Raw genomic sequence first — 15,315 nt, 5'->3', positions numbered from 1 at the left:
ATGGCCAACGCCAGAGAATATGGTTGATCACTTGCAAGGACATTACATATTTTATGGTCGTCTCCAAGACGTAGTGTATAGCCATGTAGGTTAGGTACCTACGTGTTTCTGGAAGGATCTTTTTACGCCAATACTACTTATAAAAACTCGGTTTGTTGTACTGGCGTCAATTGGCGTGAATGCGACGTTGCCGATTTGACCTACTCCGATTTTAAATGCAGCTCGACGTCATGAACATTATTTATTTAATTTTGAAAAAATTAATATTATGTGGTAGGAAAACTGGGAAAATAATTGATAGATACTTATTAGTTTTTAGTTGGAATATAATTTATAAGTGATTCATAAATTTACTTTTTCATATTTACTGACACAATATAAATTCTAAAAACAAAACGACCACTTTCTAAAGAATACATTTATTATACATAATATTTCTCATATTCTCAGTTAGGTACATCAGGGGCGTCCCTAGGGCAGAGCGATCGGGGCCTTCGCCCCGGGCACCACGTCTTCATCATAGTTGGACAAGCCCCGCTTTTTTATAGATACAATAAAAAAAGTCAAGCTTACGAAAATTCATCATTTATATTTTATACTTTCAATTGTTGTAGTTTTTAATACCTATATTAGTTGGCGTCAAATGAATGTATCAAACTTGTTTATAATGATTAAAACTCAATTTTAAAAGCTGAAAATTATGAAAATAACTATCTTCGAAGCGCTCTGTCCCAAAAAAGTCACGATCTAAAATGCTAGGTTGTTTATAAATTGCATTAATGGAAGTTTAAAAATATTAAAAATACATGGGATCAATTATTTTTTGGTATTTTAAAGTTCAATTTTTTTGACTTTTTACTAAAGTTGTGTCATTCATAGCTAACATTTGAAATTTTGATAGAAGACTTCCCACAAATGTTCTTACCCTAAACAAAAAAAAAAACGTTTACCGGAAAGTAAGATTAATTTTTATCACCATATAAATTTAACATTTTTACGATATATGATTTTCATTGTTAAATTAACGAATTTGTATGTACCATTGCATACATTTTTGATATTTTGTTTTAAAATGTGAAATGGCCATTTTCCATACATAGTAATATTTTCAAACAATTTTGACTCTTTTTTTTAGCTTTTTATAGACATAGGTAGTAATATTTTTCAAATTTTGTAAATTATTATTAAGTTAGAAAAGTTATTCTTTTCATAGTAAAAATTAAAATGTTTAACAGAAGACTTCACATAAATGTTTCTGACTTTAACAAAAAAAAGTTTATTTAAAATGAACATTAATTTTTTATGAGTGTTTACTGTTTGAACTTATAATTTTTATGATATTTGATATCCAGCAGTAAATTATCGTATTCCCATTATTCGATTTTTTTATATTTTGTATCTCCAGAAAAGTTCACCAAATATATATATTAGCATTTTTCATGCATGGTAAAAATTTGAAACTATTTTGACTATTTTTGAGCTTTTATAGCCTTGGCCATTTATTCAAATTTTGTGAATTATTTTTGATTTAGATATTCATAAATGTTTTTCTTTTCATAGCTAACATAAGAAATTTTAATAAAAGGTCCCCAACAAGTTTTTGTGCCTCTATGAAAAAGAAAAAATTCATTAGAAACTCAGGCTATTTATAACCGTGGGATATTTTCGATCTTAGATAATTTCTTTTTACCTATTAAATTTGATTATTTATACAAGTATGCAAGGCACTAGAATGTCTCCGCTCATAATTTATTTTCGTTTGCAATGATTTATCATTGCATTCAAATATTACACATTCATTACAACAACAAAAACTGTAGAGCAAGGTGGTAGGTACCCGCTTGTCCACCTTTATTTATATTGTATTGGGTACCCACTATATTTATTGTTTTATTCAATTATCAAAGTTATATATCAAGTTTAAATATATGATGTGTTGTGTTATTAATTAATTTACTTATCCATATTGTCGTTGGTAAAAGGTACTATATTTTAAGTTTATTTGCGCGTTGGCACTTTATATTATATCTAGATACACAATATCATAATATGCCATAACTCCCATATCAAACCACTATTATTTAGATGTTGGCGTTCACGCGTCGCTCTTTAAGACTTTTACTGGTACGCGCCTATGCAGTTATAGATTATAATATAATTAAGGACTAGAAACTTGATGATTTGTACGGTTCCGGTTCTTGTTCCTGTTTGCTTCCAAGAAAAAACTAAAATTTTGGTTTCGGTTCCAGTTTAATTTCCAGAAAAACTAAAATTTAGGTATCGGTTTCTTTCCAGTTATCAAAAAAAAAAAAATTTGTTTAGTAAAAGTGTCGGTTCCGGTAAGGTTCCAGTTTTTAAACTAATTTAAATAAGGGTACCGGTTAGGTTCCGGTATTAATATTAATTTAAATAAGGGTTAGGTTTCGGTTTCCAATATTTAGAGGGTTCCGGTTCCAAACCCGCTTACTTTCGGGAAGGTGCCAGTCCCTGAATATAATATTATAATTAATGGTTGTTGCTGATTTATCGAAGCACCGCACCACTAGACTTAGGAGTTAAAGTTCCCAACTTAAAAACCTCATAATAAAAAAAAAAACATTTTTATGTATTTTTATTAGTATAAAAATGTAAATAACAATATACATATTACGTTTACCAAATAATATTTTATTTTGTAATAATCTCACGTTTATTAAATTTGAATTTATAGTCTTGAGTTTTGACTTAGATTCTTCAACTAATAGTCATCATATTTTAGATATCATATAAATGGTAAATTTAGTCAAAAGTTTTTACTAAAAACCTAGTTAAAATACTTATTAATAATAATATAAAGAAAATAATACGAATTAAAAGTACTAATATTATATTATATTCTTTTAACATTAGATTTTTGCCACCTTAAATACATAAAATATATTTAGGAAGTCAAACATATCTGTTACACATAAATATAATACATATCATTCTCATAACTGATTTTTACAATTCGTCACATTCCATTGGACCACAATACATTACAAACAATTTTAAGCAGCCTGATGGTAGTTGGCGAAAAAATTAAAAAACCTTGGTAGCTATTTTTATAGTTTGTGAATATAATTATATAATATAAATTATAATATTGGGTAGGTACTGGAATATTATTGTCACAACAATACGCATTGGTGTAAGTGTAATGTATATGTAAATACTAAGTACGTGCAGGCGTACGTGTTTATGTCCTGTATGTAGTATGTGTGTGTGTTTGTTGTGTAAGGAACATAAAATTATATCAGGTATATAAGTATATTTTTAAGTACGTAGGTAATATTATTATTTATTATTCTTCTTCCACAAACAAAAATACGGCAGATGTACGTTTTCATATTATAAATTATAATATTTACCTAATATTGCATAGGTATAGGTTTTGTGTAGGTATGCAGTCGGATATTAGTTGTATAATAGCCAAAGTAGGCATACGTGCAATAGAATACCTTTTCCCAAAAAATAATTTTATATTCTAGTAATCTATATCTATGTATTATATAAAAATGGAGACAAAAATGTATAACAATTCATCAATCGAGAACGGCTGGTCCGATTTGGCTCAAATTTTTTTGAAGATGTTCGTAACTGCCATGAGACGGTTTTACGAAATAAAATTTTAGGAAAATCCACCGAAAAAGTATGAAATCTCAAATCAATATCAAAAATACAACAGTATCAATATCAAAAATCCACCGGAAAGGAAGGAAATCTCAAATCGGTATGTCAAAAATACAACAGTGGCGATATATAGTTCATTATATTATATTGGTTGCTATTGGTTAATCGGGCATGTTTGTTGATTTCATATAATATAAAAATGAATTGCAGAATGTAATGCTAAGGGCAATAATTCTACTGTACGTGTGTTGTGACTGAACTCCTCCTAAATGGTTAGACCGATTTGAATGAATTCTTTTGTATGCGTTGTGTTATCATCTGATTTAGTACGGTTATGTTAGATAGGATTTTGTATAATCGATCATATCAGTCCACCATAGGTAAAATACTACAAACTTGGTATGACTTTGATACTTTAGAGTTAAATCATACATTAACGTAAATACAGCACGGGGTCCGCGATCTACCGCAGATCTATTGCCTACCTGATGATGTACTGCTGCGAATCAGTATTTTTATTCCAGGCAACGGAAAAGTTAAGATTAATTTTGAAACCATACACTGAATATTAAATAACGAATTGAACAAAGTTTGAGTCACATATAGTTGGTACACTAAATGGGCAACGAAGTGCACGGGTTCAGCTAGTAAGTAATAATAAAACTCCAAAGTTCACTAAATTAAAAAAAAATATATTAAGTATAATATAACATTATTTTAAACTGAAGCAGTGACGCATATATGTAAACAGATAATAATTAGGTATAAATTATCATAGTCCACTTTATATCAATGCCTGACATAGTTTAAAATATAATTTATTTGAACAATCGTAGTTTATTCTAACATTAGATGTTTTTATGTAAATATTATAATTTTTGATAGAACTATTGTAACTATTATAAAACAAGACTCAATACTATAAAGTTTGAATATATTTTGAAAATACATATTATAATATGTAGGTATACGGCACAACGCTGGGTGGGATGGCTATAATATAATGTAATCGAATGTGCCCTGACTGACCCACCGACTGATCAACATAAAGCCTAAACAATGATAGTTTGAGACTTGAAAGTTTCCCGGTACCACTATATAAATGTGCACTAAGAGTTTTCTAAAATTCGAATTTTGAAATGGCGGGCGCTTGCATAATTATCATTTGAATTTCACGCGATGGTCGATGGAAATCAAACATATTTTTTTTTTTTTAAATTATTGGTTGCAGACTATTATAATTAGTAGAACATTTTTAAGTTTTTGACACCTCTACACCGAATATTAAATGACGAATTGAACAAGTATTTGAATCATATAGAGTTGGCATTTTATAACGAGCAACGAAGTGCGCGGGGTGAGCTAGTTGAATTATATTATGGAAGAAGAAGTTATTGTTATACTATATAAATTATAAGTACCTATGGTAAAAAGCTACTTCCATTCCAGTAAAATGGTAGTATAATAATTAAACGGCACAGGGAATAGGGATTTTTACTTTAAATGTAAAATGATACATCATATTATTTTACGGCTTTTGCATATTTTATAAGAAAGTATTTTATATAATATATATTATTTTTGTAAACGTAATACGTTATAGCCTATAGGCACGCTGTATAACGTATAGCGTTATTTTTCGGGGAACAGCATGTGATGTTTTGGGGGTGTATAGCATACAACAAACTATATACTGCCATATTGCAGGTTTAAAACCTTCTAATGGTGTATTGGTTTCCTTTATAATGCAACTGACAAATAAATCAATGTGGAAGCGAAAACATTTGGCCACCCACTGTTTTTTAAAAACCGAAAAAATACTGCAGTTACACATTTATAATACAATTATTTTATATTTATACCTAGTAACCATCAAGGACATTTTAACAGTGCATGAGTAAGAGAGATCATATAACTAAATTTTGTTGAAAAATACATTACAGTATATGAAAAAATACATGCAGAAATGAGTTGATACGTTTTGCTTATTTTCTGAAAAGTGACTTGAAACTTTAGGCCGTATATTCCGACACATAAATTACACATTAAGTCACTTAGGTAATACGTAAATACTAGAATCGAATTTTCAATTAGGTAAACAAAAATTATCCACTAAATAATTTAAAGTAAAAAAGGGGGTTCACATTTGAAAAACAGAAGTTTGTACTGCCACGGGACTACCCCTTATTAAGTAATACAAAAACAATTTGACAGCATTTTAAAAAAATGGTCTCAGTATAGATTTTATTTATAAATTCCAAAAATCAGAATTGAATAAAATCAATTAATTCACAATAAAAATTTTGTTTAATAATAATAAACCGATAAAACCGTTATAATACAACATAAATAAATAAATAAATAATATCAATATCAATAATTTTTACAACTATAATCACAGTTATGCATACCTATAATATTTATGTTATAGAATATGGTTGAGGAATTATCGCAGCTCGTCTATAAATATGATAATATAAAATATTATCATAACCTTCCTCTATAAACCCATGGCACTAATGTAGTTGAAAAAAATGATTGCAGATTTTATAGAAGACATGATGTTGCGTTACTTACCTGTATAACTGTATTATCAATTAATTAAAATAATAACAGTTATAATTTTAGCGTATATGTACCTATCTATCACGAACTAATTATGCCATGGATTGTATATGTATGTAGAGATTATGAAACATATATGAAGACATATAGGTATGACATATATGTAGAGATCGATTTTTATTTACCTCATACATAGCACACAGAACGGAATTATGTAATAAAAAGTAAGTTCGACACCATGATATGATGCATAGACGTAAATATGGTTAAGACTTAAGAGGACGTGGCAGCCACTTTGTTGTCTCGGTCTAACAAGTGCGTAACGTAGCAAATTGTACGCTCAGCAGATCACGTTTAGCTCCGTTAGTTTAAGAATTAGAGTGAATCTTTATACATTTAACTAATAAATATAACTGAATATAACTAATAATCAACGATTACCTACTATTTGGAATGTATAAGATATTTAGATTCATCAAATAATATTTCAACTCAATTATATATAGTATAGTCTTGACTTTAGACTTGTTTATATTATACACACTATGTACATAATAGTATACAAAGCGTTTTGAAATCTACCTTTTTACCCGACCGTACAAAGTCTCCGCGTTATATGCATTTTAAACAATGTACCGTACAATGTGAACGCTTACCTATATTATAATGTGCTGGTCTTAACGATTTAAAATATACTGGATAGATTGAAAATAAAATCAAAATTCGTTAAAGGCTGCACTGGTGCAGGCGGTAAATTGCAACGTTGTGCGTTTGCATAAAAACAGAAATTCGGAAGGATATAACTTCCAAAATAATAATTTCTGCAAATTTATTTTGCACCATCGTTCTTCAATCGTTGAAATACATGTTCGAAAAAATCAGGAAAAAGCGTGAAACTAAAGCGAATTTGTTCCTTTATTTAAAATTTACAAGTACACTTAATGTTTTATAATTGTATAATATAGGTAGGTATTTATAATTTTTATATTTGACACTGGAATTCCCCATACCTCCTCTTTTCGGCCAATAAGAGAAGAGGAATTTTATAAGTGCCCCGAGGTGCAAAATTTTTTAATACAGCCCTGCCTATGATGTAATAACTGTTCATGACGCATACCGAGACTTGAAATAAACCAAACGTTCAAATCTCCGTTGCATCGATTATTATTTATATTATACGGTATCCAAGTCAGGGACGGATTAGAATTTCGGACCGGCCCGGGAAAATACTTTTTTACCAACCCACTATTTGTTGTGAGATTGGGCAAATGTACCATACTGAAGATAGTAATTTTTGTTAGTATTTGAAAGGGTAGTCTACTGTAATCAGTGTTATTATAGAATCAACCTTTAACATTAAAATGTAATAATAAAAATAATAACATAATGGAATAACAATAGTATTACCTACATATAAATGTTAAATTATAAAATGTTGGTAATTTTATATTTTATATTACCAGTTTTACTGTATCGATATAAAAAAATAACGAAAATACAATTACAATATATTATTCGATCGTATTTGATACCATTTAAAAGTAACACATATTATGCATGAGTGTGATAAATCCTTGTACTAAATTATTGATTTTGAGTGAATTTAGTCAGCTTAAAACAAATACGAGCAAGTATTGCTATCATTACTCTAAAAATAAATCTATAATTATTATACTAGGAAGGGTATTAATGAGTTAAAAAGTTTAAGTTAAGTTAAAAACTGAGTTAAAAAAAAACATTAATCTTACCAGCCTTGTTATTAAATCAATAAATCATAATTTATACTTAGGTATAGATAAATATTATCTATAATTTTTAAAAGTATCAATTGAATATCACACTAAAATAGTTTAATGTTTATTTTTATATTAAAAAAATAAAATAGGTACCTATTGCAATAAGTATTTTGCAAAATATGTTGTTTCTCTAATTCTCTATCAATAAAATAAATTGTAGATTATTGTACTATGTACAGTACCTAACAGTTTAATATTTTTAATTATTAATATATTATTATTATAATGACAAAGTTTAGCTAAAACTCACTTCGCTATTCTGAGACTTGAAAAATAATTTAATGCTTTTAGAAGCCTTTGCTGCTATAAGAAGTATTTTTTATTTTTATCTCAAATATTTTCAACTCCTCCTTTTCTAATTCCTTAACTAATTATAATTAATTAGTTAAATTATGTTGTATTCTGCCAATAAATTATTTTTAAATTTATAATTAAATTATCCATAAATTTGAAAGGTTCATAAATGTAAAATATAATTTTTAAGAACTATATAACAGCTAATACAAGTATTCTATATACTTGTATAAACATGAACACTTTTAAAATTATTTATCTTGCAGGACTTACTATCTGTATGGAATAATAAAACACTACGGAAAGATAGGAACTTATCTGTATATAGTATTATAATATTATATAGTGCATATTTGATTATATTTATTATAAATTTGAACGAATACTGAAGTCTGAAATGTTAAAAATGTAAGATGTTTACTGTATTCACTCATTAAATAACTTATAATTTATTGTTTTAATTGGGCTGTTGGAAATCAAACTATTATTATAGTAGAATAATTTTAAATAGATCCAATTAGAACTTCAAGGGGAAAATTTCGTGGACGTCCTGACTTATCAACAAATCAACCAGGTTTATCAGATCCGTCTGAATTTTCTCAAACACCATCAAACCAACAACATCTATCTGGTCCATCTGGATTGTCTCAAAAACCATCAGGTCCGCCTAGGCTTTACCAAGGAAGAGAACCTAGATCAATACATTCTACACAACCACATCAAACGCCAGTTACCATGCAATGTCCAACTCGTCAGATGCCACAACGCGCCCCTGGTGCCCCGCAGCTAAGGGCCCCTAGGCCACATGGTCAAAGACCGGTGGTTTCTAGTGAAAGACCGACAGCTCCTAAACAAGACCCAAAGGCAAGAGTAAGAATACTTTTGAAATTTCCTACATGTATTAAGTATTATTTTATATGCTGTGTTTTTTTTCAAGATGCAACAAGTTGAAGAAGGACTTAGAAATTTGACTTCAGGTAATATATATAATTTATCTCAAATCTATGTTAAGCATATTAATATATTCTAAATGATAATACCAACTTATCTTGTCTTAATAATTTCAAATAAATTCAAGTTCATGTTAAATTTGATGGAACTACTTAACACTGTCTAAGTTGCTCTTTTTATATGATTTTTTTTAAATATTAATTTTATTTTATATTTATTAAAACTTCACACTAGGAGATGTACCGCTCGTACCGGTTGGTAGTGGAGCTGCAAAAGGTCGAAGGGAAATCGACGTTGAAAATTATAGAGCACCCAGACCACAATCTTCTTTGGGAGCAAAGGGGAAACAGGGTAAATACTAAATGTTTTTTTTTAAATATTCAGATCATCTGTGATCAGATGTACTGAAACTATTAATTACATCTATTTAGGAAATTAATTGTGGTGTATACATTTAATTTACCATATTAGTAAAATATTGAACCATATTATGTATGTAATATATTAGTACCATTTTTTGTTATTATGTGTTACTGTATGTTAAAATTTTCCTTAGGAAATTCTGGACAGTCAGTAAAATTGTTGGCAAATTATTTTCCCATAACCTCACATACAAATTGGTGTTTGTACCAATAAAGAGTTAACTTCAGTCCTGAAGAAGATAGAATTGGTACAAAAAAAGGGTTATTAGGTCAGCACCGAGAACGTTTAGGAGGATATTTATTTGATGGATCAATGATGTTTTCTGGAAGCTGATTTGATCCGCCTGTAAGTATTGTTTAAATTTTTGATTATTCTAATGCTATTTGATTATAAAAAAGAATTATTTTATTGGAGTTTGTTAGGGCACTATTTGTTCACTAAATGTTTAAAGATTGTCTATGCTACTAGGTATTTCAATATTATAAATTGATTTTAATATTTTCGTTTAGGTTTTTGAACTTACATCAAAATGTCGCTCTGATGATCAAATTGTAGTAATTACAGTTAAATTCACCGATGTTATAGAGACCGGTGATTATGCCAATATTCAAGTTTTTAACTTACTCTTGCGTAACTGTCTCCGTCATCTCAACCTCACAATGGTTGGAAGGAACTTTTATGATCAAGATGCCAAAGTAAATTTGTAATTCCATAAGTATTATTTTTGTTATTTTTCTGACCCCTTTAAATTGATTTTAGATTGATATAGCTCAATATAAGCTTCAACATTGGCCAGGATATGAAGCAACAATTAGCAGGTATGAAGATAACATTTTGTTATGCGCTGAAATGTCAACAAAAGTCATGCGCCAAGAGACAGTAATGGACTTTTTAAACCAATGTGCTGCTGATAGAAACAGAAATAAAGATTGGATGGTGAGTTTAAAACTTTATTATGATTTTGTATGATTTCGGTAAAATTTACCTTAAATAAATAATTAAATGACTAATATATTCTATTATTTAGATGAACTTTATAAGTGGGGTTGTTGGCACTGTGATGACAAAATACAACAACGAAACATACAGAATTGATGACATAGATGAAAATTCTGACCCTACATCTGAATTCAGTAAAAAAGATGGATCTAAAATGACATACATTCAATATTACAAAGAAGTACATATTATCTTATGATGAATTTAATTATTTTAGACCTAAATTAACATAATTATTACTGTTTTAGAAATGGAATTTGACCATTCGTACTGTCAGGCAACCAATGTTGATTTCAAAAAATAAGAGATCCATACGACAATTCGGGGAAGAAGATACATTGGTTTACCTTGTTCCAGAATTATGTGTTATGACTGGTATAACTGATGCGATGAGGTAATCTAACTAAAATGTATATAATTACTATTAATCAATGTATAAACTATCCTGTTTTAAATTATAGAAATAATTTCACACTTATGAAAGATATGGCCATACACACCCGTGTAAATCCTAAAGAATGTATGGAACGACTAACAAATTTTGCAAATCGCCTTATTAAAACACCTGACGTAATTTATTTTCATTACTATATGTAGTTTATAATAATTCTTTGAGATTTTTAACTATCAATCTTTTTGTAAAATTTTTTTAATTTAATATTATTGTATTATTATTAATTAGTCTGTAGTCGAATTGAAAAGATGGAATCTGACTTTAAGTAGTAATCTTGTTGAACTAACTGGTCGTACTTTACAACCGGAACCAATTCAAAATCGTACTAGAGGGTATAATGGTGTTGAAGAAGCAGATTGGACAAGAAATTTACGCTCTTTACCAATGTTCACTTCAGCGATTGTGAAGCATTGGGTCAATTTAGCTTCTAAAGACTGTTGTCGAGAAGCTTATGTATTTGCTCAGACTCTAGCAAAGGCTGCACAAGGGATGAATTTTACACTACCTAAGCCTACTATGTAAGTTTTCTATGCAAGTTTTCTACTGTATATTCATAAACATAAGTATAATTTTTAGAGTCCCAATGAATGATGGAAGAGCAAATACATTTTTAAGCCATTTGGAACAAGTAATAAATGAATCTAATCCGGCATTGATATTATGTGTTATTCCATCGGCACATGGTGATATTTATAGTTTGATTAAGCGGAAATTATGTATTGATAGAGCAGGTAATTTCTGAATTTTTTATTAGTATAGTGTATGCCGTGTATTAATCATTTATTTAACATTTATTTTCAGTACCATCCCAAGTAGAAAAATGTGCAAAAATACAATGTCTATATGTACAAAAATTGCTATTCAAATAAACTGTAAACTTGGTGGTGCTCCTTGGCTAGTTACCATTCCTAAAAAAGTAATTATATCATGTATTCAAATTCAACTGTATTTACTTACCTAAATAATTTTTCAGGAGATGATGATAGTTGGTTTCGATGTATGTCATGATAGTCAACGCAAAAATATATCATTCGGAGCATTAGTAGCAACCATGAATGACTCTCATACAAGTTACTTCGGTTGTGTTGAACCTCATCAAAGTGGAGAAGAACTTTCAGTTCATTTTGCTACTGCCATAACTAGTAAGTACTTACAAACTTTTATATTGTGTTTGACAAATAAGATAATATCAACAACCTACATTTTTGTAAACGTTTCAAACTGTTGTGTTACAATTAACTAATTACTGACTAATCATTGAATTTCTTAGAAAATTTGACTTTGAAAGTACGTGAAATAATACATGAACATAAAATATATGTAATAAAAATGATATAAATAAATTATTAAAATATGAGTAATATAGATAGATTGTCAAGTTACTATTTATGTAGAAACTACAATTTCAAATCTTAATAATCTGTTTGTCATTAGACCACGTGTGAAATGTGGATAACTGTCAATAATTCCCATTAAAACACCCTAAAATGTTAAATAATAGTAATACCCAATCTTTTTACAGCTAGAGTATTTAGAAACTTTTAATAGATAAGTTTTCAACCACTGCAATCATAGTGAAAAGTAGATTTTTTTGCCAAAAACAAGAATTACATAACTAAATTCAGCTCTTCTATTTGAAACAGCTAGGGATACATGCTGCATAATCACATAATTATATTTATTAAATCACAATAAATTTACAGTGTAATTAATGTTGAATTGTGACAATAATATTATAAATTGCGTAAAAAACAAAATACTTATAAAAATTGATTTTTCAGAGGCCTTGGCCAAGTATAGGGCTAAAAATGGGTCATTGCCTACTTCCATTATTGTATACAGAGATGGTGTTGGGGAAGGCCAAATATCGCATGTCCATAAGACTGAAGTTTCACTTTTAAAGGTATATTATATTATTAAGGCATAATATTTTAGATTTCATATTGTAATACATTTTTTTTTTTTAGACTGCTTGTGAACAAGTTTATGGACCCAATTCTGTCCCATTTGCGTTTGTTATAGTCACCAAACGTATTAGTGCAAGATTTTTTATCCTACCGATAGAGGCATGGAAAATCCACGACCTGGTACAATTATTGATACCGTGGTTACAGACCCAACTAAGTAAGCTAGCTCATCGATTTTTTCACTTAAATTTACATTTTACAATGGAATAAAAAGATCTTAATTATATTGTATTTGTATGGCTTGGCATTTCATATTATATTTCTTGTTTGTTGTACAGTAGCCGGTATACAATATTTAATGCGTCATTATGAATTTCAGGTACGATTTCTTTTTAGTTTCATTAAATGTAAGGCAGGGCACTGTCACTCCTACACATTATCAAGTGATTGAGGACACACTTAGATTTCCTCCTGATATAATGCAAAGACTTACATTCAAGTTGACTCACATGTACTACAATTGGTCGGTTAGTATACTTTGTGAACTTTTTATTATACCCATGTAATGATTTTAACATCACTTGTAGGGTACTGTGCGGGTTCCTGCTCCATGTCAGTTGGCACACAAATTGGCTTTCCTTACCGGTCAGACCCTCAAACGTGCTCCTCACAATGGATTGGACGAGTTGTTATACTTTCTGTAGTGATGTATTCATTTGGTATGGCATCATAGTTCTTAGTAACAACTCTTATGAATTACCTCTTATGCAGTAATATTTTAATATTTTTATTTTATTGATCATTTAGTAATGTTTACAATAGAATACAGTTTTCTTTTTTATTATAGACTTTAATAACTTATGTAATATTATTATCTTTAACATTTAACAATTATATTATAATTTTTTAATTAACATTACAATATTCAAATGATCTCTATTGTATTTTTTTTTACATTATTGAATAAAGTTATCTTTAGCTTATTTTTATTTCAAGCATTTTTAATTTATTTTTTAATTTTACTCTCCTATAGTGTTCCTAAAAGTTAGATCAAATAATTAAGTATTAATGACTCAACCATCAATTTATACAGTGAAAACTTCCGATTTCTGTTTAACACTTTATGTCTAATTTCAATTAGAGTAGAGGCTTAGTAAAATACAGAGAACCATTTATTACAGGATATCTGTATAAAGCATGGATTTATGATTATTAAGACTTACGGGGATGCTAAACACGCTACACCCGCTCGGCATGTGTTGTCACCGTCTAACAAATGTACAACATAGCAAAAACTATTTGCTAAAGGTAGATCTAGTAGAAAGACTCGGGCTGCAATGGTAATTAAGACCTCAAATTGATATTATATGAAGGGCGAAAATCTAAAACGTAGTATTGCCAAAAATAAAAATGTTCACAAATTAAGAAAAACTATATCATGTTCTATGACATGAATTAACTCTTGTAATTATTGGTGTAATCAAATGTAAAAAATGAAAAAAAAAAAACGATTGGCGAAGTCAAAATAAATCTATTTTGAGTTTAAAACTTAGTTTTAATCCTTAAAAAAAAATTATCTTTTTAAAAAAGAGGATTTTCTGTACTCCATAAATATTTTGACTTGTTTTGAGCTGTCCAAGGACATTTTCAGTTTCCAATTTCTTACGTTTTTTTTTCTATAAATTTCAATAAAATGTTATACGTTAGATCAAAAAAGCTTAGAAATGTAATGGGAGTATTGCTCCTAATATATGGTTACAATGACAGTTAAAAAATATTAAAAATACATTGTCACAATTATTTCTATAAGCATTTAAAGTTCGAATTTTGACAAACGGCGTAAAAATTACGAAAATGTGCAAATTAATTTGAGTTAGAAATTCATAAACATTTTTATTTTTTAATCTAAGATTTGAAATTTAATACAAGAGTCCTCATAAACTTGTCAACCTTTATCAAAGAAAAAATTTATATAAGAAAGTAAAATTAAATTTTTATGAGCATTTGAAGTTCATATTTTTACAACATTATAATTTACTGTTTTATATTTTACTGTTTGGATATTCACTGTTTTTCTCATGTACTATGTAGCAATTTGCTTATTTTGTTGTAATTCAAAAACGAATGGCTGTAGACATTTGAAATTTACACCAGAATATGTTTAATTTATCATTTTTTATACTTGATTCAATTTTTAAAATATTTTAACTCATTTGACTTGTTTACGGACAATTTCCATGCTTTTAGTTTTTTTTTTTTTATAAATGTCAATAAA

General features: G+C 28.6%; 1 protein-coding gene across 1 annotated transcript; it reads left to right on the top strand.

The window, feature by feature from the left end:
* LOC100169625 (piwi-like protein Siwi) lies at nucleotides 1-13,759 on the top strand. The gene is given in 20 exon segments (XM_029485323.1): nucleotides 1-22; nucleotides 8,818-9,176; nucleotides 9,244-9,283; nucleotides 9,492-9,608; nucleotides 9,814-9,830; nucleotides 10,190-10,375; nucleotides 10,440-10,616; nucleotides 10,708-10,860; nucleotides 10,928-11,073; nucleotides 11,141-11,249; nucleotides 11,362-11,651; nucleotides 11,710-11,864; nucleotides 11,935-11,946; nucleotides 11,949-12,049; nucleotides 12,107-12,275; nucleotides 12,915-13,036; nucleotides 13,101-13,196; nucleotides 13,199-13,257; nucleotides 13,420-13,567; nucleotides 13,628-13,759. Coding segments are annotated over 20 exon segments (2,595 nt in total). The 3' UTR covers nucleotides 13,745-13,759.
* Nucleotides 13,760-15,315: the final 1,556 nt, after the last annotated feature.

This window comes from Acyrthosiphon pisum, chromosome X (assembly GCF_005508785.2).
Source record: "Acyrthosiphon pisum isolate AL4f chromosome X, pea_aphid_22Mar2018_4r6ur, whole genome shotgun sequence".
Classification (NCBI taxonomy): Eukaryota; Metazoa; Arthropoda; class Insecta; order Hemiptera; family Aphididae; genus Acyrthosiphon; species Acyrthosiphon pisum.
Note: the sequence above shows the minus strand (reverse complement) of the source record. Positions and strands in the feature narration are given on the sequence as shown.